Source organism: Chenopodium album, chromosome 1 (genome assembly GCF_948465745.1).
Source record: "Chenopodium album chromosome 1, dcCheAlbu1.1, whole genome shotgun sequence".
NCBI lineage: Eukaryota > Viridiplantae > Streptophyta > Magnoliopsida > Caryophyllales > Amaranthaceae > Chenopodium > Chenopodium album.
In genome coordinates this window covers 3,883,716-3,909,293 of record NC_137834.1, presented here as the reverse complement: position 1 = coordinate 3,909,293, position 25,578 = coordinate 3,883,716, and the positions used below count along the sequence as shown (strand labels likewise).

The 25,578-nt window shown below is 41.0% G+C and overlaps 1 protein-coding gene and 1 pseudogene across 2 annotated transcripts; one reads left to right on the top strand and one right to left on the bottom strand.

Moving 5' to 3' along the window:
• The first annotated feature begins 14,533 nt into the window (after positions 1-14,533).
• LOC145640308 (putative pre-mRNA-splicing factor ATP-dependent RNA helicase DEAH4 pseudogene) lies at positions 14,534-17,290 on the top strand (annotated as a pseudogene). The gene is made up of 2 exons (XR_014114946.1): positions 14,534-16,801; positions 17,056-17,290. The product of XR_014114946.1 is annotated as a putative pre-mRNA-splicing factor ATP-dependent RNA helicase DEAH4 pseudogene (transcript).
• Positions 17,291-18,820: 1,530 nt separating this feature from the next.
• Positions 18,821-23,788, bottom strand: LOC145633580 (uncharacterized). Its single transcript, XM_081685536.1, has 4 exons — positions 23,293-23,788; positions 21,158-21,433; positions 20,684-20,821; positions 18,821-20,576 (listed from the first exon to the last, which is right to left on the bottom strand). Exons 1-4 carry the CDS (start codon positions 23,629-23,631, stop codon positions 19,005-19,007), a joined length of 2,325 nt encoding a protein of 774 aa, XP_081541662.1. The 5' UTR covers positions 23,632-23,788; the 3' UTR covers positions 18,821-19,004.
• Between the last annotated feature and the right edge of the window lie 1,790 nt (positions 23,789-25,578).

Genomic DNA, 25,578 nt, shown 5'->3' with positions numbered 1-25,578 from the left:
AATCTAAACATGATATCTACATCATAATATCAATTAATCAATAAAATCCCTTAAAGTACTTACTTGGATGCCTCGTACCTCTTTCTAATTACAAAATACATACGTTAGTAACTTCAAGGAAAATAATAATCAAAACAATTAAATTAAATAATGTAAAGAGAGATTTGGGACCAAACCCTCGGAAATTAAAACCTTTCACGTATAGGGCGAAGGCAACTTCGAATATGGCTAGGTGTTTCTAGATCTTGTGAATGCGGAATTTTGTATTAAAAAGCAAAGAAGAAAGAATGCATGAATGAATGAATGTTATTGAAAAGAATTGATGAAAAGAGATGAATGAAGATTAAGAAAATTGATGAATGATGATTGTAGATGAAAACGGAGTTTATTAAAACTTAAGAATAAGAAGAATTGGTGAAACAATAGATGTAGATGAATGAATGGTGAACGAATATTGACAATCCGTGAATATTGATCAATGAAACCGGAGTTTTTGATACGATATTTATAGAGAAAATCATCCAAAAAAGATAATTTATCAAAACAGAATCTGAAGACCACAAAAACACCTTGGCGCCAGCCCTGGCTCATTGGCGCCAGGACCAGTGGCTAGCGCCAGGCGCCAATACTGGCGTCTGGCGCCAATCCTGATTCCAGGCGCCAAGGCCTGGGTTTGGACGTCAATTTGGATTTCAACACGTTTTCGAAAAACTGATAGATTTACCGTACTGGAAGATAAAATAATATAACTTCAGTCGAAAATGCTATTTGATCTAATTAAAACTCTGAAGAATCCTAATTGAATTAAGAATGATAAGAACCTTCTAGAATGTTCTAGAAAACTAAAACCATTCCTAATTGCATTAGGAATGATAAATCATATTAGGCCCTCCCCTAGATCATTGGGCCGTACTTAAAACTCAAACCAAGCCCAGTTTAGTAAATTGGCCATAAATTCCTCAATATTCATCGGAATTGGGCTTATAATATATCGTTGGAAAGGTCTTTGCAAACCCCATCCAACTACACCACTATTGGACCCATATCATGGACCAACCAAACTGGATTGGCTGTTTTCTTAAAATAAAGTTTTCAAAAATAGAGAGGAGAGAAAAGAAAAACTTTCCGCAACACTAGACCTTTCCACACTTTCGTTTCATTCGATTATGATTCGACGTGAAAGGCACTCATCACCGGGTTTGGTTTTGGGGAGACACAAATGGGTGTCTACAATTGGTCAAAAATTATCCTTCCTGGGAAGAACACCAATAACACTCGCCGGACTCAGCAGCCAGTGAAAAGTAAAAAATCAACTCTTGATGCCTGGGAGATCATTAACCGGAAGAGAAACCAATCGCTGTCTGAGTCGGCTTCAACGTCGAACTTTCCAGACAGCTTCAACAATATTTCTGCAGGGAGTGCACCCTCCTTGCATGAGAGCCAGACAGGCGGTAATACCGTCCATTCTGGCCCTCACATGATTGAAGTTGTACCGTATGTGCCTACTCAGGCTTACGGACAGTATCCTCCTCACTTCATGCAGTCGGCCTTCTTTGGAGGTCAGGCGGCATATCCAAATGTCCAGCCATTGGACTGGCAGCTTCGTCTGCTGCGCCTGGGTGAACAGCCCTCTGCGTTCACCCGGGAGATAACCGAGGCGGCCCAGCCGGCCAAGGTTAAGAATGTGTTGGTTGGTACCTATGATGGTACCACCAACCCGGAAGACCACCTTATGGCTTACACCAACCTCATGTATCTGCAGGGGTTGGATGATGCCACTTGGTGTCGGTGCTTCCCGGCTACATTGAAGGGCATTGCCCAACAATGGTTTGGCAACTTGCCGGCCGGGTCCATCGATAGCTTCAGGAAGCTCGCCTTCCTGTTTGCTTCCAACTTCTCTATGAACATCCCTGCTAAGAAAACAAGCCTTGATTTGAGCACTGTTAAGCAAGGAGAGAGAGAAGGGCTGCGCTCATATGTCAGGCGGTTCAATCTGATAAGAATTCAGATTCAAGGACTGTCTGACGAGGTAGCTTTTACAGACTTTTTCAAGGGTCTGAGAGACGGGTCGACCTTTAAGTTCGACCTAGTCAGAAAAGGGGCTTTCACCTTACAGGCGGCCCTGAGGGAGGCGGAAAGTTACATCCAAGCTACCGACCTCTGCTCGCCTGGTAGCCAGTCGGACTCCAAGAAGTCCGACAAAGAGAAAGACAGCCGGTCTGCTCAGCCGGCCAAAAACAAAGAAGAGAGCAAGAAAAGAAAAGAAGTCTGGGCGGTTACTGACTCTGACCAGCCGTCCCAGAAGAAAAAGAAAGAGTTTAAACCGTACATCCCCAAGTACGAGTTTAACAAAGACTGCAACTCCATCTTCATGGAGGTAAAGGACCGGCTGTCCATTGAGAAGCCGAATCCTATGAAGAGTTCTGTCCAGTCACGGAACAAAAATAAATTATGTCAGTTCCATAAGGAGGTCGCCATGACACCAACGACTGCTTCAGTCTTCAGCGGTCTGGCTGACAAAGGGCTGTTGAAGTCCTACATTTCTAAGTCCCCAGCCGGGGCAAAAAAGAAAAACAAGGGTAAGTCCTCCAAGACTACCCCCCAGCCTGCTAGTAGCTCGGATACCGATAAGGAGCCGGTCTACACAATAGCAGGCGGGTTCTCCTGTGGTGGCCCTACCATCCGGGGCACCAAGAGCCATCTTCGAAAGATGGATAAGGATGATGACGAGCAAGCGTCTGCAAGCACCTCCTTCCCAGACGTCTTGATTACTGAGAAGGATAGGGGCAGCGTCCGCCGTCCGCATGATGACCCGGTGGTCATTGAATGTAAGGTTGCCAACCAACTGGTTGGAAGAATCCTTATTGACACCGGCAGCTCATCAGACATCATCAGCCTCCGGTGCTTGCAAAAGCTGAAATATAACGTCAGCAGCATGCATCCGGTCACCCACCCCTTGGTTGGTTTCGGGGGTGGGATGGTCTACCCAGCCGGAAGAATTGACTTACCCATCCGGCTGGGAGAGAAGGGCCAAGGATGACATATTGTCGTCAGATTCTTGGTCGTTGAGGAGTTGACCGCCTACAACATTATCCTTGGCAGGCCAACCCTCAACGTAGCCAAGGCGGTAATCATCCCATCTCTCATGCTCATCAAGTATGAGAGGGATGACGGCACTGTGGGTTGATGAGTCATATTTATATAGAGTTTATAGGCACGTTTATGCTAAGTTTATAGTAGCTTTTTAGGTCTTTTGTTTCTTTTTAGGTCGTAAATACATAAGTTGTTTGTTTTGTACTCTATTACGCTCCGTTTTTGTTTTTCTTAATGTTCCAAATGATTTCAGTGATCATTTAGACGCTTTCGAAGTGTTTGGAGTTGATTCGGATGATATTTGGATGGAAGCCGATGAATTGAGTTTATTAATCGAATATCCCATGTTTGTGGATGTTGATTTTGATTAATATGTGCATGAGACATGAATATAGCATTCAAAAGGGTCGTTATGTACTTTACGGAAATGAATTTGAGTTAGAAACGAAGAAAAACGAAGGTTTGCAAAGTGACAAAAATGACCTTTGTCCACTCTTTTGATCATAAATCAAGTTTTACAGATTGGATTGATGCGATTCAAATTGCGTTGGAAACTAGACTTAAAGAGATTTCCAATGATAGGTCACACGCTCCAAGAAGCATTCTAGAACAGAAGTTATGGTCGTTTTAATCCGTGCTATCTACCCTGCGACCAAACCCCGCGCCCACTCGACTTCCCAACGCTACTGCCAGGCCGCGGGGCTGACCTACGCCCGCAGGTTCTGACGAGCAGCCAACGCAGCCCACGACCACGAGGCTTCGTCGCTGCATATACATCTTCACTCGTCCCTTGATCTATCGATTTTATTCGTGCCACGTCATCTTTTATCATCCAATAGCATTGCAACTTTTGTATTTATTATTTTCTTACTTCTTTTCTTTAATTATTTTTAGATTAGTTTTAGGATAATATAAATACTCAAGGGATATTATTTTTCCCTTATGCTTTTTCATACTTTTTATTTTACGTTCGTTTTCTTAGCCCTAGTTTTCTCATGGGCAACTCCATGGATTCTCCATGGATTGTTCTTGAGTTTACTATTTTTATTCATTGAGGTAATTTTATTTCTTTTTTTTTTAATTATGCTTTCTTTATTAGATTTAGCTTTAATTATTTATTTCATGTTTGAGTAGTTAAATTTCTAGGGTTTGGGAATCCATGTTTATACAATGAATCTTGATTGATGTTTTTAATATTTTGATTATTAATTTCTCTAATTGATAGAGTTTTATTGTTAATCTTGCAACCTGATCAATTGTTTGATTAATTCATGTTAATAAGAGTTTGAATCGAAAGATCTTACTTTTAGAGGCTTCCCTACAATTAGCAATTCTGATTATGTTAGCGACCGTACTGCATATGTTGAATTGAGAGCGTTAAGACCCGACCGTAGGCTTAGCAATTGCTCTAGATAATTGATTGATTGAATTTTTATTGATATTTGATAGATTTAGAGCTATAAACATGGTGAACCATAACCCTAGGTCTTTTTATTAATTATTTTATCCCTCTTTTAATTTAGACTACTTTTCTATCCGAATTTCGTGACTTGTTTAGTTTCTCCAATTTCTTAGAGGTTATATTGAATACCATCTCTCTGTGGATTCGACCCTGCTTACCCTGCTACATTGTTAGTTGGATTTGTTAGGAATTTATTTTTGACAGGTGTACGACAACCTATCATGGGTTCCCTGAATGGGGATCAGAAGACGGCCCGAGCATGTTATCTCTCAGCCGTCAGAGACACTGTGGCCCCAGACGGCCAGGAACCAATAGACCTTGACAATGTCAAGGATGCCGACCCTGCGCCTGTCCCACCAGCAGCCGGGAAGAAAAGAAAGGCACCTCTGCTGGTGGAGGTGAAGAAAGAGAAAAAATAGCAATCACTGACCGGTGAACGGTCAGATGAGCTCCGCCCTCAACCGGCTGGTGAAAGTATTGATCTCGTTCTGGATGAAAGCCGTCCAGAACGTACTGTGAAGGTTGGGACGGTTGCTCATGCTACTTTGGGTGCAAGCTTACACCTTCTGCTGAAGGAATTCAAAGACATTTTTGCCTTTGAAGTGGAAGAGATGCCAGGCGTCAGCCCGGATCTCGCTGTCCACAAACTCGCCGTGGACCCCAAAAAGAAGCCCATCCGGCAAAAGAAAAGAAACCACGGCGGGGAAAGAAGTCAGGCGGCAGCTGCCGAAGTTAAAAAGCTGCTAGACGCCAGGTTCATCCGGCCCTGTAATTTTCCCGACTGGGTGGCCAATGTGGTCCTTGTTAAGAAACCGAATGGGACCTGGCGCATGTGTGTTGATTACACAGACCTCAACAAGGCGTGTCCAAAGGAAAGTTACCCGCTTCCAAAGATTGACAGTCTGGTCGACTCTACAGCCGGTCACGCCTTGATGAGCTTTATGGATGCCTACTCCGGCTTCCATCAGATACCCCTGTGGAAGAAAGATCAAGAGAAGACGGCCTTCGTCACTGATCAGGGGTTATTCTGTTATACTGTGATGCCGTTTGGCTTGAAAAATGCGTCTGCCACTTTCCAACGGATGATTAATACGGTCTTCATTAATCAGATTGGGAGGAATGTGGAGGCGTACATTGATGACATGATAGTCAAATCCAAGCTACAGACGGATCACCTTGCTGATCTCCGAGAAACATTCACCACCCTCAGGCGGCATAGGGTTATGTTAAATCCTAAGAAATGCGTCTTTGGTGTTGAGTCTGGGAAGTTTCCCGGATTCCTGATTGATCAAAGGGGGATAGAGGCTAACCTTGAAAAGATACAGGCGGTGATAGACATGAAGTCCCCCCGTTCTGTCAAGGAAGTGCAGAGACTCACCAGCTGTCTGGCCGCCCCGGGGAGGTTCCTCAGCCGGTCAGGCGACAAGTGCCTCTACTTCTTCCAAGCAATCAGGAAGAAAACCAGATTTGAATGGGGGGAGGATGCTGAGGCGGCATTCCAGAGGTTGAAAGAGCATTTACATTCTCTACCTAGGTTGGTCAGTCCTTTACCTAGGGAGACGTTGTACATGTACTTAGCCGTCTCAGATCATGCCCTCAGTGTCGTTCTCCTTGCTGAGCGAGACGGCGTGCAGCTCCCGGTTTACTTCATTAGCCATGTTCTTAAAAATGCTGAACTCCGGTATCCCATGGTTGAAAAATTTGGCCTTGCTCTGCATATGGCTTTCAAAAAATTGAAGCCCTACTTTCTGGCACACCCGGTGGTGATTTACACCGACCAGCCACTCAAGCGGCCAATGTCTACCTTGGACACATCTGGGAGAATGTTGAAATGGGCTATTGAAATGCAAAGTCTTGAAATCACTTACGAACCAAGAAAGGCAGTGAAAGGTCAGGCGTTTGTCAACTTCATTGTTGAAATGACCCGTCCGGTGGCTCCGGATAATCTTGATCAGGTTTGGAAAGTGTACGTAGACGGGAGCTCTACTAAGAACGGCTGTGGTGCAGGCGTAATTTACGAGTCTCCTGAAAGGGACAGATTTGAGTATGCACTACGCTTCAAATTTCAAGCCTCTAACAATGAGGCGGAATATGAAGCCCTGCTAGCCGGCATTCGCATGTGTAAGGCGGCAGGGGCCATGAAAATTGACGCCTACTCTGATTCTCAATTGGTCGTTAGCCAGTATGAGGGAAGCTACGAGGCTACTCATCCGGCTATGATTAAATATCTTCAGGCAGTCAAAGAAGAGACCAAGGCACTTGAGGAATTCCATCTGAGTCAAGTGCCTAGGTCGGAAAACAACCAGGCGGATGCATTGTCAAAGCTGGCGTCTTCCGCCTGCCATGATACGCCTCGGTCAGTCTTTTGGGAAGTTCTTGAAAAGAGAAGCATCTATGAGGATCCCATTGGAATTCTGGACCGAAGCTCTACCTGGATGGATGGCATCCGGGCTTACCTTTCAGACGGTACACTTCCTGATTCGCCACAGGAAGCAGCCGTACTGAAAAAGCGAGCTGCAAGCTTCGAGTTGAAAAATGGAGAACTCTTCAAGGCGGGGTTTCTGAAGCCTTTGTTGAAGTGTGTCACCCCAAAAAAGGGGAAAGAAGTTCTCGAAGACTTGCACTCGGGATTCTGCGCCTCTCATATAGGCGGCAGGTCCCTAGCCGTCAGAGCCAGACGACATTATTTTTGGCCTACTCTTGAGGCAGACGCCAAGGAATTGGTGAAGAAATGTGACAAGTGCCAAAAATTTGGCAAACTCATTCACCGTCCGGCTACTGATCTGACGGCCATCCACAGCCCAATCCCGTTTGCAAAATGGGGCATGGACATTTTAGGTCCTTACACGCCTGCTCCAGGCGGAAAGCGTTACATCTTGGTGGCTGTGGATTATTTCACCAAGTGGGTGGAGGCTGAGGCGGTTAAAAACATCAAGACCTCAGACGTAATTTCCTTCATTTGGAAGAACATTATCACCCGGTATGGGTAACCTATGTCTATGGTGTTTGATAATGGTCCTCAGTTTGAGACGCCTCAGATAAAAACTTGGTTGGGAGATCAGGGGATCTCAAGCTATTTTGCATCTGTTGGTCGGCCCCAAGCAAACGGCCAAGTTGAAGCTTTCAACAAACTCATCTCAGACGGCATTAAGAAGAAAATAGAAAGAGCCGGTGGCTTATGGGCAGAAGAGTTAATCCATGTCCTTTGGGCCATCCGGACAACAGCAAAAGGGGCAACCAGTGAAACCCCATTTCTCATGGTTTACGGTGCTGAAGCCGTCTTGCCCATCGAACATTACGAGCCGACTCTCAGAGTCATGCTATATGATGAAGAGGCAAACTTGGAAGCAATGCGCCTAGCATTAGATTCACTTCCAGAACGCAGGGGAAATGCCGCCTTGCGTCATGAGATTTACCGTCTGAGAATGACGAGAGCCTACAACAAAAAAGTACACAAACATCCTTTGAAAGTTGACGACTTAGTGTTGCGAAAAATGGAGGCAACCGGTAGGGCCAATGAGCTGGGGAAGCTAACCCCAAATTGGGAAGTCCCCTACCGGATCTATGAAGAAGTAAGGGATGACACCTACCCCCTGGAAACTCCAAACGGCGGGCGTCTGCCTAGAACTTGGAATGTAGACAATCTAAAAAAGTACTACTTCTGAGACTGTAAACTTTTTGTAAACAGTGAGTCAATTAATGAAGATTCTCCATTTACCTAACTAAGTTCGATACTTAGTAAAGGTTACATTTGTTTGACCGCCTGGGTAATACTCGGATCTCTTGTTTATTTAAGTTTGATACTTTGTTCATTTAACTAAGTATGATTATCCTCCTGGGTAATACTCAGACGGATTTTTCATTTACCTAACTAAGTTCGATACTTAGTAAAGGTTACATTTGTTTGACCGCCTGGGTAATACTCGGATATTCGGATTTCTTGTCTATTTAAGTTTGATACTTTGTTCATTTAACTAAGTTTGATTATCTGCCTGGGTAATACTCAGACGGATTTTTCTTTTACCTAACCAAGTTTGATACCTGGTAAGATTAAATAATTGCCTGTCCGTCTGGGTAATACCCAGACGGACTCGTTTTTTTAAACAACTAAGTTCGATACTTAGTGTAAATTCAATACTTCGACTAAAAACTAAGCACAAAAACGTTTAGTGGCTATACAATCGGTCTCAAACAAGACCAGAGGCTAAAATGGCCGGATGGTTGCTCATTTTATAAAATCGTCTGTCCCAATATGGACAAAGGCGTCCGGCGACACCCCTCCGGGTGCAATCGTCGCAGAGAACAGACTATTTGTTGGTTCTACGTACCCATGCAGACGGCAAAAAATGAACGACCAAACTGGTCAACTCATAGCCGTCTGACCAAAATGACCTGTGAAGAATGATCAAGTTGCCGAATACCGGATGCCATGGGGCATCAGTCGGTCACCGGCTGAAGAACTCACTTAGGTTATTTATTCCAAAATTGCAAATTCCTACCTTAATTGGGGCAAAGGAGACGTGCAATGGCTATGAAATCTCTACCAAGACAGATAAGCACCGTCTGGGTAGTAACTGGAACGCCTGTCGGTGTACGGTTGTGCACTTGGTTTGGGACAATCACTACTGTGATTGATTGACTTACAAACATATCATGCTCTTTGCAGCATCAGACGTTTTCAAGTCAATCAACCAACTCCACTTGAAACCAATCACACAGCCGTCCAGGGGCAAGGACAACCAGACTATTGGCTAGTTAGGCAAAAAATCGCATGCTTTTGATAAGTTAGGCAAAAATGAAAAATTAAAATTTGCACAAAATAAAAATTCAAATGCAAAATGATAAAAACCGACTCAGTCGGTGCATTTCATAAAAGTCCACCCAACCAAACGGTTGTAGTGGATCAAATGTTAACCGGACCCCGTCCGGGAGAAAGAAATTGTTAATTAACTCGGCTCCTTAGCCGGTAAATACAAGGATACTCGGTACGCAGGCCGAAAAAAGCAAGTTTTGGCATACAGCCGCTGAATAAAAGAAAAAATAAAAAAGCTGAGATTGGCATACTGCCGCTGAATGGTCACTTCTGGCCTGCAGACAGTGCCTCCTGGTCCTCCTCCTTCTCCTCATCATCTGAGGGTATCTCCTGTGCTTCACCAGGACCAGGAAGCTCAGGCGCGGACGGCTCGTTGTTGGAGTTGACCCAGGCTTCGAAAGAGGCAGGCTCTAGCTCGCCTTGTTCTCTCAAGTACACCACGTACTCGGCATTGCTGTGCGCAAGTGCCCAGATGCTATAATCCGCGTCTGGGTACAAGGCAGCCCAGACAATCTTCATACGGGCGTCATTGTCAGCGTCACTCTCAGCGACAAGGCGGTTTTGCTCCGCCTCCAGGGTTGCTGCAAAGTTTATCTGAGCCTGAGCAGCCTCCTTCTCCAGCCTTTGAACCTTGGTCTTCAGTTTGGTGTTCTCTTCGGAAACACCTTTAAGTGTGCCAAGGTCCGTCTGGGCCTTCTTGAGCGCCTCATCAGCCTTCTTGGCGCTCTCGTCCGCCTTCTTCTGGGCCTCCTCCGCCTCCTTCTTAGCCGTCTCAGCATCCGTCGCCCGCTGATTGGCCATCTTCAGATCTGACTCCAGCTGCTGGATTCTAGACGCCTGTGTCATAATTATTGCTTTAGTTTCAAGTTCATTTACGATAGTCGAGTGTAAAGCAATATTATCAGCGTCTATGGCGGACTTCTTGGCCCTTTTTACCTCTTCCCGTTTGCGGGAATAAGGACGTTTGAGCCCGTCCACCCGCAACATGGCCTGCAAAAGGTCAGGCGGCATAAGTATTGCAGGCGGGATAAAACACTTGGAAAAAATAAAATTGAATTGACAAGTTTCTTACCTCAGCCAGAAGGGATAGAATGCGTTCAAGATTGAACGTCTCAATCCCAGGGATACTGTCTTTATCCCTCTTCCGGACGGCTTCCAGCATGGCCTTGGCGTGCTTCTGGACGTCTGGCCAGCGGGGAGATTAATCTGCACCACAATCAATACGTGATGAGTGCGAAACTAAGGCAGCACCTATTTGTTGCCGGCCGTCTGAAGATGACGTCTGTTTAGAGTGGAATTTCACCCGTAAAGGCCACCCCAACTCAAGCGGGGATTCAAAAGGGTTCTTACCTTCAGAGCCGGCCAAGCGGGAACCGCTTGCAGGCGTGGTGAACCCCGCGACTGCTGATAAGGGGTTGACGAGATCAAGGCACAAGCTGTCGCCTATCTTCTCGTTTCACCCCGCTATCCGCATCTGCTGATGCCCGGCTGAGGCGCCAAGAGTTGACGCAGAGGTGGCTTTTTTAATTTTGTTAAGAACGGCGGGGTTCTCCTCCCTAGCCCGTTTAAGTTGTTTCTCAAACGACTTTCCAACCTCTCCTCCCTGCAAAAATAACCAAAGTTAAGGTTAGCATCTGGGAAAAATGATTTTAAAGGATTAACTTATGAAAGGGTCAGGCGTTTGATACCTTGGCCTTGACCTCAGCCGCAGCTTTCTCCGCAAGATCTTTGCGGATGGTTGCAGAAGACCGCTTGGGAGTTTTCTCCGACTGCAACATGTTTAATGCTTCTTCTGTAAAAAGAAAGAAATTGGTCAATTTCATAAATCAATTTCGATAGAAAAATACTACAGACGGATATAAACTCAGGCGCATACGTTTTGTAAACATGTGCCCTAGCCCGCAGGCGGCTAGGAAACACTCATCCCTGAACCAGGCGCTCTTGAGGATCCAGTTCTTGGGAACTTTTATTGTTTCCCCGTTTGACAGAGTTGCGTCTGTGAGGCCGAAAAAGTCTGCCTCAATTATCTTGTCAAAATCTTCCTCTGGGATCCGGGGAAGAGCGCACTTCCTGCCCAACAAGTCGGGCTTCTTATTGTACAGACGGAATTCATAATTCTCCCGTCTGGTTGGGGCTGACATCAGGTAGAACATGTGCTTCCAGCCATCGAACTTTGAGACCTTGTCCAAGGTCATCATATACTGAGGCTGCGTGGTTAGAGTGTACCACGCCCTCCAGCCGCCTGGGCTTCTGCTAAGATAGTGCATACTAGCAAAAGCCTCCCAGCCGGGGTTAAGCCCCTGGAACTCGCAGGCGGCAACATACCCCAGAATGTTTGTCCAAGAGTTGGGGGTAAGTTGCCAGACTCCAAGGCCGTAGCCTCTTAAAATTGCCTTCACCGCCTGGTGAAGGGGGAAGCGAAGGCCAGCTTTGAATGCCGCCTCATAACAGCCGAAATAGCTGTTGGCGTTCTGTTGATCGTCCCCCCAGGCGATGGTGCCATTCTCAAGCGGCACCCTGATTCTATACCCGTCTCCTAGCGGGTGTAGTTGGGTAAAATTCTTTAAGTTCTCCTCCATTTGGATCCGGTCCTTGCAGGAGACGTGGATGTTGAAGGGATCGCCCTTCTCGTTCCATTTTTTCCTTTCTTCCTCCTCGCTATCCTCAAGCAGGGGTAAATCGCCGCTGCTCTCAGAAGTAGAGGCGGAGCTGTCGCTCTCCGTCCCCTCCTCATTTTGGGTCAAGGGGGCAGAGGCGGCCTCGTCGCCGCATTGGTCGCACTCTTCCAAAAAAGAGTCAGCAGGGGTTGAAGGGGCGCGCGGAGGGGATCTCTCCAGAGCCGTCTGGTCTCCCTGACCAAACGTTTCTCCCTCAGGCGTTTGGCCGCCTAAGCCTTCGCTCCTGTAATTTGGATCAGTTGTTGTCTGCATTGTCCGAGCCATGGTGTCCTGCACAGACACATAACTGGTCGGAATCCAAGGCAAAGGGTGGTCCCAACACCCCGAGACGGCACTCCCAGTCCTAGACTCAGCCGTCCCTGGTGACCGGCTGGATTCTAACCTAGGCTGTGCCGTGTGTGTTGGTGATGCATCCATTTATTGCAAGAAATATGTACAAGCGGTGAAAAAAGAAAAAAGCTGAGAGAGACAAAGACGGTACCTTTGGATTTGATATCTGAAGGTAGGCGGGTCCGGCTGGGTCGTTGAAGAACAAACTTTCTTACTCGCGTCTGACTCAAACGGATGACTTCTGCTCTCAAAGTTTTTCTCTCTAGAAAATTTTTGTAAACGTACAAAATTATGAGGATAAAACGGCTATATATAGAGGGTAAATATGGGGGCATTTTCGTAATTTACTCGGAAGGTGAACGGTTACTTCTTTATGGTAAAATTACCGCCAACCGGAGCGTGACATGTGTCACAGATGCCACGTGGTGTGCCACATCACATCTGTGAGGGGCAAATGTTTAGGGTAATTTTACCCTGCCACGTGGCCCAATCAGAGGATGACACGTGTCAGCCTCAGAATGGTCCAGAGTGGACCAATCCCTGCTTGACACGTGTCACTCCAGAAATAAAGGGAAAAATGGTGGCCTTCAGGCCCAAATCCCGAGAACGCCGCAAAACGCGCAGCCCACCAATGATTAGGGTTCAGTGACCTAATCAGGGGCACAATTTCAAAAGACCCTATAAATAGGGAGATGTCCCTCATTTTGGGGGCACGTTTTTACCATTTATTACACTTGCATTCTCTCACATCAGAGAAACACCTGAGCTTGGAATCCGAGCAGATCCCTACCTAAATTTCCGCACCTTTTTCTCCCTTCAAGTTCCTAACTTGTGCGTCGGAGGCGGAGCACCACCCAATTGGTGTCTCCGTTTGTTTTGCAGGTACAGCTCAGCCGGATCAGACTTCGTGACGTAACTCTCCCGAGGGACAAAAACACCCAAAACAAGTACATATTACCTTCATCGTAATTAACTACGGAGTAATATTTTATGATGTTAAGACCAATTTTGCCTAAAAATAATAATCATTACTCCGTGCTTTTTATTTTTTTAATTCGGTTTGAACAAATTTAAAATAGACTTTTAAATGAGCACACTAAACATAGTATAGAATGGATAACAAATTTTAAAATTACCGTCTGTGGCACAAGATGAACGTAGCAAACAAAATGAATGAGCTATCCACGAGCCAAAATGGTTTGAGCTAGGCTCATTTAGCTTATTCACTTATGCCTAAATGAAGCACTACGAGTTTTTAATCAGATTTATAATTTATGGAAAATGATAAACATAGCCCTAAGGGCCTTAAAGATTATGTATAAGAATCTATAAAAAGAAATATTAATGGTAAATTAACATTAACTAGCCTTCTGGCCCGTTCCATGCACAGGTTATTACTTAGAATATTTTCCTTGTAATGTGTTGCTTATTTGTGTTATATGAGTCAGCATTGTTTTATTGTACTTTATATATATATTTATATAATGTGAACTAATTAGCTCAACTTTTTTTTTTTTTTACTATTACTTTATTTTAAGTTTAGGAGATGAAAAGACTACGACTTTATTTTGGTGTAGTTGAAATACTTAATTTCCTTCTTAAATTTGCAAGTTACAAAATGCATAAAGACATGAACATTATTTTTTGATAAAGAAGGTGACATGTGGCATATGAGTGATTTGTGGTGACATGTGGCATATGAGTAATGTGTGGTTTGTGTTTTTAAATACTAAGTATAGATTACACCGATCAACGCATAATTTTATCATAAAATTTTAACTTTATTTTATTTTAGAAAGTATCTTTAATGTTTATATATCTCCGTTCTTTAGATTCTAGTTGCACGCGACCCGTGGAAACTAGGAGCTATGCCCAGTTAATTTTCCAGATAATTTTGTTTATTTGGGGGGTATAATCGTCTTTTGAAGTACCAGTAGATGGGTACATGCGTCTTTTCATGTACTAGTTGAGGGATACATGTGTAATTTCTTTCACCAAACATAAATGCAATCTGCAAACAGTAATTGAACAGCTCACCAAAAATATAGAATAAATGACCATATTTTTTCAATATATTTACAGAAATGCCATCAGTTTAACATAAATGCGTTTATCTGGCAGATAAAATTGTATTTGCTAGAGAGTTTGGAATTTGGATTGTCATTCTTATACTCGCAGGATATAAGAACAGCACCCCTCAGTCCCGCCCAAAAACCTCCAGCTAAACGGCGGCGCAATCACAATTTCCGCCATCATTGCAACTCCATTTCAATGGATAAGCTCCCAATTCTTCAATTCGAAGACAAAATCGTTGAAACAGTCAAGAACAACCTCGTCACTGTCTTAATCGGAGAAACTGGTTCCGGCAAAAGTACCCAACTTTCCCAAATCCTCTTCCGGCATGGTTTCGCCGATTCCGGCACCATTTGCGTCACACAACCTCGCCGTGTCGCCGCCGTCTCCGTCGCACGCCGTGTCGCCCAAGAAATGGGGGTTCGACTTGGGGAAGAAGTTGGGTACGCAATTCGATTCGAAGATCGAACTTCAACAAAAACCCGAATCAAATACCTAACTGATGGTGTTCTTCTTAGAGAGAGCTTATCTGATTCAGAACTTCGATCATATTCCGTGATAATATTAGATGAAGCTCATGAAAGGAGTTTGAATATGGATATTTTGATGGGTCTTGTGAAAAGATTGGTGTGTATTCGTGATTCGGCGAATTTTAGGGTTTTGATTACTTCGGCAACTCTTGAAGGGGAGAAAGTTTCTGAATTTTTTAATGGGTGTCCTGTGCTAAATGTGCCTGGGAAGCTGTTTCCGGTGGAGGTGATATACACGGATGAAGTGACTAAGAGTTTTGTCGAGGCGGCGTTAAAGAAGGCGATCGATATACACGTTCGGGAGCCTGAAGGGGATATATTGATCTTTATGACAGGTCAGGAGGATATTGAGAAGTTGGTGCAGAAGCTGGAGGATCGAGTTAGGAGCTTAGAGGAAGGTTCTGTGATGGATGCTGTGATTTATCCACTTCATGGGTCATTGCCACCCGAGTTACAGGTTCGAGTTTTTAACCCTCCTCCGAGTAATTGTAGGAGATTTATTGTTGCAACTAATATTGCTGAAACTTCTTTGACTGTTGATGGTGTTGTGTATGTTATTGATTCTGGTTATGTTAAGCAAAGACAGTATAATCCTCAAACTGGGATGTATTCATTAGATATTGTACAGATTAGTAGAGTGCAGGCTAATCAACGAGCGGGGCGTGCTGGGAGGACACGCCCCGGGAAATGTTATAGGTTATATTCATCTATTGTGTATAAAGATGATTTTATGGAGGCCGCAGTGCCTGAGATACAGAGAACCTCACTTGCAGGGAGTGTCCTGTATTTGAAGTCCTTGGACCTCCCTGGCATTGATATCCTTAAGTTTGATTTTTTGGACCCGCCTTCTTATGCTTCTTTAGGTGATGCACTTAGGCAGTTGTATCTCATTGATGCAATAGATGAGAATGGAGCGATAACTAGTGTTGGAAGAACCATGGCTGAGCTTCCGTTGGAGCCTTCTTTGTCTAGGACTCTAATAGCAGCCAATGAGAATGGAAGTCTGTCACAGGCTTTGACAATTGCTGCCATGTTATCGGCTGAGACTTCTTTGCTTCCTAGTTTTGCTAAAGGGTCTGAAAAGAAAAGGAAGCACACTCCCTTGAAGCTTCCTGATGGAGGAGGTTTGGGTGATCATATACAACTGCTGCAGATTTTTGAGTTGTGGAATGAAACAGGCTATGATATTGAATGGTGTAAAGAGTATGGATTGCAGATACGAGGGATGTCATTTGTCAAAGATGTTCGTGGGCAGCTGTGTCAGTTAATGCAGAAGATGGCCAAATGTGCTACAGAAGTTCAAGGGAAACACCAGTCCAGAGAGAGAAAAATGAATTACAGAAACTTGAGGAGGGCATTATGTGTTGGTTATGCTAATCAGCTTGCTGAAAGAATGATTCGCCATAATGGGTATCGAACACTTGGGTTGAAGTCTCAGCTTGTTCAAGTACATCCATCATCTGTGTTGCAACCCGATGAGGATGGAATGCTTCCGAATTATGTTGTGTACCAGGAGTTGATTACAACATCTAGTCCATTTATGCGGAATGTGTGTACTGTAGAAAATGCAATGGATCTCCCCCATCTTAAAGAAGCTTGAGACTCTTGATATCAACAAACTCAGTGGGGGCTTCACTGATCCCGAGGATGGCATTAAAGAGAATGATCAAGGTGTGTCAAAGAAGGAAGTGAAGGAAGTCGAGTCTCCTGCTGATCGGGATAGTAAAATCCAAGCAGCTCGAGAGCGTTTCCTTGCTCGTAAAGTGAAGAAGTAGCTTTAGGATAAGAGCTATCTATAATTCTATATTGCCACAGCCCACAGGTATTAGTCATTTACTAGGTGAAATTGATTGTAGTTGTGTTATAGGCCGTGATTTTGCTGATTTGATGAATTCTCATCTTCACCATAACCATGAAATTGTATCATTTTGAGATTTATACAGAGTAGTAGTTTCTTGTTATTGACAGCTGATTATGGAGAGCTCATGTTCGGGGAAAAACTTTACATGTATCTTTTGAATCAGTGGTTATTTTTGTTGGAATATTTGTGTACTTACCATTGTTTACTGTGTACAGGGTATTGCATATTAGTTAGCTCATTGGCAGCTCCCATTTTTGAGGTCTTCCATAGTAAAAGAGATGTACAGCTCTCCACCAGTGTGATTTAAGCACGGTAATTCTTCATCCCTATTGCCTTTCTTTGGTCACAAGGGCAGGAATTAATGTATCAGTATTCAGAATTATGGTAGTTTTGCCTTGCAAAACATTGCATATTATTAGTGTCAACAATCTATGCCTTAGGGGCTTACTATATGGTTTTTTTGGCATTACGATCTTTACTTTAACAACGCCATCCATAGATCAAATTGTTTCACGGATCAATTTTGATTGATTGTGTTATAGATTCATAGAGGAAGAACTACATTATCGCAATTTCAGTTCAAAACATGGTATTTTTACGTTCCATGGTCTAAAATATAATCACACTTTCAAAGGGTAAAAAACCTTTCTAGTCTTTGCATTTACTTTTAAAGAAGAAAAATAAAAAAAACAATAGAATCTTTACAAACTCCAAAGGCAAGCTGAATAGCTGATAATTACAAAAGCAAAACTATATTTTTTTGCAAAATAATAGAATATGAGATCACCAAGCCCCTATAGGCTATAGTAGCTTCAAGTGTTGACACATGCCTATAATAATAATAATAATAATAATAATAATAATAATAATAATAATAACTCTTTCAGAAGGTCATCGGTTATTAGGACCATTAAAGGCAAACTCATAATAAAGTTGAGATTATTAGAAGTAAATCGGCAATAATTAGGATTATTAGAGTGTATTTTCTTATAAAATACTCCATAATACTTCCTCCGTTTCTATTTACGTAGTAGTTGACGACTTGACGTGTTTGATTTAGGTACATATATTAAGGAGAGGAGAGAGAGTGAGAGAGAATGAAAAAGAAAGTGGGGTAACTTGTAAATACAAGGTAAAAAATTTACCCCAAAAGAAAACGTGTCAACTAAAAAAAAAAACTTCCCAAAAAGGAATACGTGTCAACTAAAAAGAAACGGGGGTACTATGAATTAGTGTAGCTTTATTGTCATTATCTTTGTGTTACTCCGTATTTTTTATTTATTTATTTGTTTCAAAAAGAAGAAAGTTATAAATGAGTTAACAAAAGTGTAAAGACTAGAGATGTTGTTTGCCTCAAACAATCCGCCATACAAAGATGGAAATATTTTTTATCCTCTTTTACCCAATCCCAATCTAATCAGAAAAAGACAATGGCAAATTTAGTACGGAGTACTACAGTATGAGTTTAGTGGATACAAATTGATTAAGACATCAAGTTAACCAATATGCCAAAGTTGTGAGTGTGAAATAAACATCAGTAAAGACGTGTTAGGGCTCATATCAGATTAAGAGGAAGAACGTATGCTAGCTACATGGCTTATGTAACGCAAACAATGGTGAGAATCCATGCCTCAAGAACCCGAAGATAATGAAAACTTCTCAGCAACACCCGACAATGATGATTAAGAAGGGAAAGCTGTGACAAAGAATGGGAAACTTTCTCCTTTAAAATTTCGCCTACTAACAGAAAGGCCTGGAAACTTTCTCCTTTAAAACTTGCTACCAGAAATTACTCTCATATTGATGATTAATTTAGGTGGATTAAATTGACCCTTAGAATTATCATGTCTTGATAATTAGGGGGCTTCGGCGAAATTTTAAAGTGTTGAATGTGCAACTTCTTATTATTCTTAGGGTTGGAAAACATTCTAACTGGCTTATATCAACTAGCTCTATTTTCAAACACTTAATTTTGCCATCTCCAATTAGCTAGCTATACGAAGAGCTATATTAATACGAGTAATAGTTAAACTGAACTCTACTTCTGATGGTTAACTACTGAAGATCAATATTGTCCCTGCTAGTTACAAACTGATCATCTTTTACAAGGCACGATATTTAACAGCTAGCAATACACATGTGAATAGGGTAGTTTCTTATTAACTTAACTCCCAAATTCCTGATTGAATATAGCTCGGAGTGTTGTCTTCCCGAAAATGGCTTCTCTTGTCACTAGTTTTATCCCTCTCACCCACAACTTGGCCACTTCCACTCCATCGCAGGCAAAGTGCACTTCTTGGTTCTTGGTGGTCACTACGTGGAACAGCCCTGACTGCTTGTCACTGCATGTCTTCGGTCTGTTTCCAAGGAATGTTATGCTGGGACCAACTTCAGCTGCCCGACAAATCACATTCCTCTTCCCTGACTTGCCCCAGTACAGCACTCCAGTTGATCGAATCATCTTCAATTTCTTCCAGTGTGGTGATCCTTTGCCTTCCTTGGTGTGCTTCTTCACCCATGTACCACATAGAACTAGAACCCTTGCTAGTTCGTCAAGTATCACATGCTCTGCTTCGTTCCCAATGCCGTTCTTCCTCGTCAGTGAAAGTGCAGTCTCGTGTTTATCATTTTCGGTCTCACATTTTGCACCTCGAGAGATCAGAAATTGACACGTGCTTCCATAGCCTTCCTTAGCTGCTAACATCAATGGGGTATACCCATCACCATCAAAAGCATTGACATCGTATCCCATGCTTGTTAGCCTTCGAACTGAAGCCAAGTCCCCTTGTCGTGCTGCACAATGCAAGGCAAAAGAACTAGTAGGCCCTTGACTTTCATTTTTTAGGGCATAATCCAGCATTATCTGCTCAAAAGCTTCTCGGTTACAGCTTGCTTCAGATAAAGTTAACGCTGTTTCTCCACGCTTGTTGCTTACTGATATATCAGCTCCAGCATAGACAAGCAAGTGGAAAGTCTCCACTTGACCACTTGCTGCAGCCAACATAGCTGCTGTAAACCCATTCTCATCCTGCTCGTTAAGAGCAACATCTGGTTGTTTTGTAAGGATTTTCAATGCTTGAATCTCATTGGATTGAACCACAAATATGATTGAAGAAAAGACTGCAGAGTTACTGGATTTGACTACTTTCCCAGATCTAATCACATCAAGGATTACCTGCTGGAAACCTAATGTCCACCTCGTGGACCCTGCTATGGAGCTTGCAGACTCACCAGCTGCATCTACCAGCCCAAAATCAGCACCAGCTGAAGCTAGTGCTTTAAGACACTCCTTGTGCTTGTATTTAGTACATATCATAACTGCAGTCTCTCCTCCACTGGTTTTGGAATTGATTTTGCAGCCTGCAGTTATGAGACGCCAAAGAATTTCCACTTCCCCAAGGCGTGCACCCAAATGTATAGGACGGATTTCAGTTTTTTTACTTGATTTTAGAGGAAATTCCACATCTGCGCCACAACTCAACAACACATCAAGCGCTCGTGCATTGTTGCATAGGATGGCATGGTAGATAAGGGTTCTTCCGAGGTGAGGTGTGTTAGGGGAGAGATGCTGAAGGAGCAAGCGCAAGATACTACCAGTTTCTTCAAAGTATTCAACAGCACACCAAGCAATGTCATAAGGTTCAGCTAGTCCAGCACCCACTCTGCACTCCTCTCCTGTTGATGGATCCCACGACCATGCACCTAACCTGACTTTAGTATCTGTCCGGACACCCTCCTGTGGCAAATAATTGTTTTTATTTGTATAATGAGATGTATTATTGGAAGAATGTCAAATACACCTACATAAATCCAAGTATATTTAGTACTCCCCTGGTCACTCACCCTTAGCAGTAATTCGACAACAGAACTCTGTCTGCTAACTATGGCCGCAACAATTGCATTGCAGTCAAGATTCAGGTGTAGGTATGGTTTTGATGACAGGAGCAGCATGCGGTCAATAGCATTAGTGTCCACTCCACACTGCATTCATATAAAAATGAAGAAATAACAAAAGCAGACATGAGTTATGTAGTGGTCATTCAATAAGCTCTGCCTGCCTCTGTGGCTTTAACTAATTTGTATAGTAAGAACTAGAAATCTAGCACCATTTAGCATATAAATATTTTGAAGGATTTAATGATTAAGAGAACAAAGAGTAGGGCCTTGAAAATTGAAATTGCTTCCGGTGAACACAAAATCTGAGGAAGTTAGTACTGGTTTTTTTTGGGAGTGCCTCTGTGACCTAAACACTACTACGGCTATAAAATTAAAGTCCACAAGCAATTAGGAAATTCCTCTAAAAGACGGCGTAATTACCTTAATTAACACCTGAATAACATCAAGAAAGCCTCTGCTGCAAGCAGTGACAAGGGCATGGACAGCAACTTGTGAACTGATATTGTTGGAACCCATGAGTAGCTCTGCATGCCTTGGCCGTCCCACATAGCTTGCCTCTAACAACGCATCCTCACATGCTGGCTGACATACCCTTGCTTTCAGTAGAACTTCAAGTATTTCGATGTGACCACTTCTAACTGCTGCCGTTGTTGCATAGCCTCGGAAGAGCTTCTTATTTACATCAGCTTTAAAACTCTGTCATGTTTCCGCAACTCACAGTATCATTTACAAGAATTTATGTGAAACTATCAACAGAGATACATAGTATTTCCTACAATAATAAGAAAAATAACAGTTCCAAATCAACTATAGTGATTACTTTATAGTATCACGGCTAAATGTAGCAATCTCCTTCTACCACCGTACCACAAGTTAACATGAAGTAACACCAAAATTCCGAAATTTTATGTCTAGGTATTAATTTTTAATAGGATAACATTTCAACCCACATGGCATACTTATCCCTTAATCTCAATACTAGTGAAAGACTGATTATAAAATATGCATATCAAACAAGAACATGGCATCACTAAATCAAGCATTCTTTTTTTAATCCACTCCTACACACATTCTCCTTAATGAAAGTCTGCAACAAAACATATGTTTAATAAACTGATAAGTTTAGCACTTGCAGTTCTGCCAAAATCCAAAACTTATTTTAAGAAATCGTACGAGATCTAGATCCCAATCTTCCATGATCCAGCACAAATAGTTTTTCCCTAGTCTGATTTCCGACTATTTGGCAATTGGCACGACATAAAATTTCAACAAACCACCTCAGAAATACTCACAACTCAACTAAATTTACCAAATTACAACAACAGCAACAACCATTGGACCACATAGTCACAGTAAATTCTAAGACAAAAGGTTGTTTCAAAATCATTCACATAAAAGCTAAAATGCAAAATTGTGCATGAATTGTGTTTCAACTACCGAGTATGAAGTATCACTGAGTCGTCTCCATGTACTATATAGTATACAACTACCGAGTAGTCGAGTATCAATGATTTGTCTACATGATAACTGCAGAGTAGGCGAATACCGATGATCTGTCTACATATTATGTAAGATTTGTAGCTCAAGTAAAGCAAGAAATTAGATCATTCCTAAATATTGTCTATAGTTTACGCTTAAAGAACCTCCTCCAATCGAGTTAAACAAAAGACAAAAATCTTCTGTTTTAGTTTGTTAAAAGAGTAGTGAAATTGGAAATTTTATTTCTGCTGAAATTGGAAGTTTGACCTTAAATTTTGAGTTACTTATTACAAGTCAAAGTGGCCGTTTGAAGGAGGAAAAAATAAAAATAATTATCATCCACAAATTACAAATTAAAATTATGATTTTGGTTTTATAAATTTACAAAAATTATCAACTTTTTTACAGTATTATCTTAAAAAATATATATATATATATATTCTGATTTTAGGTTTTATAAATTTAGCCAGAAATTCAAAGTTTTTCCTAAACCAATAAATAAGAAAACTACCAAATCAGACATTTTCGAATTTTTTTTTTCCAGAACTTTATCTAGTATTATAAATTCAAAAATCATTTTCTACTAACAATGAAGGTCCAATTTAAGCCGCGAAAATCAAAACAGCACAAAAATCTGCAAAAAAAGGAGCTAAATCAACCAAAATCAATTTACAGTACAAACAGAACTCCAATTGAAGCCATAAAAAATCAAAATTCCTCTAGAATAGGAAATAATAACAGCATTAAAGTTTTAGTTAACAGTTCAAAAGTTTTCTAATTTTATTCGGGTTACCCCACCAGGTCTGTAACTAGACTCGGACTAATTCAGATTCGACCCAAAATATACCTATTCAGAGCCTAATTAGACTCCGACTAATTTTTCTGTTCGAGTTACCCAACCCGGTCCGTAATTTAGAGCCTAACTAGACTCCGACTAATCCGAATTTGTTCTAAAAGTTTTCTTACAACTTCTACATCAAAACTTTTTTCACCTTTACACACAAATCCACATATTATTCACTTTAATCCAGCCAAAAAAGCAGGAAAAAAACAAGTACTGTAATAAAAATGAATACCAGTAATTTATTGAGGAGAATGAGATTCCCAGAGTGAGCAGCAAGAAACAAAGCAGTAACATCAGTCCGAAACTCCTCAAACTCGGAGACAACTCGGTGAGTCGACTCACCATTAGGAACAAGTTCAGTCTTCAGAGACCTCAAAGTAACAGTACCAACAAAATCAACGTCGACGAAAGGATCGGAGAGAAGATCAAACGCGAGCTTCGAATCTCCGGCGAGAATGGCGTCGATAAGGCGCTGTGAAGCCGCCGCAGATTCGCCGGAAGTCATCGGAAAAATCTGTTTTCCGCCGTGAAACTTGCCGGAGGAGTTGTTGTAGACTCGGAGTCCGTGCATAGTATTTTCGCGGGGTTGGGGGAAATTACGTGTTTGCCCTCGGTTGTTGTTGTGTGATCAGCTGGGTTTTGAGTTTCTCTCTCCTCTATTTTCTGTGTTTCTCTCTCCTAATTGTCTGAGAGACAATGGAGTGTGCGCAGAGTTTGATGGTTGGAATGTGGGGGTTTGGACTTTGGAGTTTCAGTGACCATTTTTAGCCGTTACACTCATCAGTCGTTGATACTGTATTATTGATCAATTTTTTAAATAAAGTATTTAGTGGGCCCCATTATTACATATAGATTATAGATATCGGATTTGGGATATATTACCTCTAGTCCAAATTACTTGCAACTTTAGAATATTTTATATCTCACTAATTTGGATGGGAGGTAGTATAAAATTTCTATTTTTTAATAATCACAACATTTTGACTGACACATAGTACTTGCATAATTTTAACCATTAATATTAAGGAAAACTTGTAAAAAAAAAAGTCTTAAAGTAATTAACTTTGTAAAAAAAAAAATCATTTTCATTTAGGTTATAAGCATATCCAATACAAACTAGCGAATGTGAAATGTTTGAAAACTCTTGGAAGTTTAAAAACTCTTAATAATGAATGTAGTATAGATGTATAAGAAAAAATGGAAGGATGAGTGGTCAATCAATCATGTTTTTAAAGTATGGATATCTCACAAAATTTTATTTGGGTTATCTTTTTGCTTGTATATTAAGATATTGTTAGAGTTCATCCTTGTAATAATTGTTTGTTTGGTAATTATGTTGTTTTTTTTGGATTTGTGAATTGTGCTACATTAGGATAGAAGCAAATATTATGGCTCTAATTAATTGGTTAGATTTGGTTGGATTGAAAGAGCACTCTTTTAGTTATGATATTAAAATTTTGACACACATTAAAAATTTATATTAAATTAAAAAAAAAAAATATCACAGAGTATATCATATTAGTAATGATTAATATATAAAATTTTATTATCCTTTATGTCGATTCAATTAAGGTAGCATACAAGATGTCAAAGGGGTATGACTTAGACATGTTATCTTTCAATAATTGAAAGGTAAGTTTGATTAGATTTATAATTTTTTTTCAAATAAAAAAAGAAAGAAAAAAAAATTGGACCTATTAATTTTTTTGGTTAATATATATCAAATTGGACCTATTAATTGATTTGATACTCATAGGTTACAATCAATAATTCAAATTCAAAATTTGTGATAAAATCTTAATGTTAATGAGATCAAGATTTATATTGGACAATAATCAAAATGAAATCCCAATTAAATAATGAAATTAAATTAGTAGAGGATAAAACACTATAACCCCATTGACCCCATTCCTAGCTAGCTTCTTCATCCGTTTCCTGTTGGTGAAAGATGACCACATAGGCACTAACTCAAAATTAGCCATCATCATGCTCATAAGTTGTGGGGTTAAGAAAGACATCACAACATATATTATTATTATTATTATTATTATTATTATTATTATTATTATTATTATTATTATTATTATTATTATTATTATTATTATTATTATTATTATTATTATTATTATTATTATTATTATTATTATTATTATTATTATTATTATTATTATTATTATTATTATTATTATTATTATTATTATTATTATTTTATTTATTTATTTTTTTTTTATTTTTTTTTTTGTAAAATCAATAGTAGTGATAAGGATGTGAATTTTTAAAGTAAAGAGTAGCAAATAGGGTTCTACATAAATGACATGGTTATCCAATAATAATCTCTTTAAAGTGTGTATCATTTTATGTACTCCATATATACATACCATTTATCTCATTTTATTTTCTGTGTGTTCTAGGCCTTCTAGGCTTCCTAGCTATTATACTACAGACACAAATAACACTAAATTTTTCATTATAAAATCTAAATTGTCATTATAACAGCAGATTAACGTATAATTTTCTA

Excerpts from the sequence above, each read along its gene's own strand:
- LOC145633580 (XM_081685536.1), bottom strand. The coding sequence starts at position 23,631 with ATGCACGGACTCCGAGTCTACAACAACTCCTCCGGCAAGTTTCACGGC. Across the intron at positions 21,434-23,292 it reads TTCTCCTCAATAAATTACTG|AGTTTTAAAGCTGATGTAAA; the intron begins GTATTCATTTTT and ends GAAACATGACAG. Across the intron at positions 20,822-21,157 it reads TTATTCAGGTGTTAATTAAG|TGTGGAGTGGACACTAATGC; the intron begins GTAATTACGCCG and ends ATATGAATGCAG.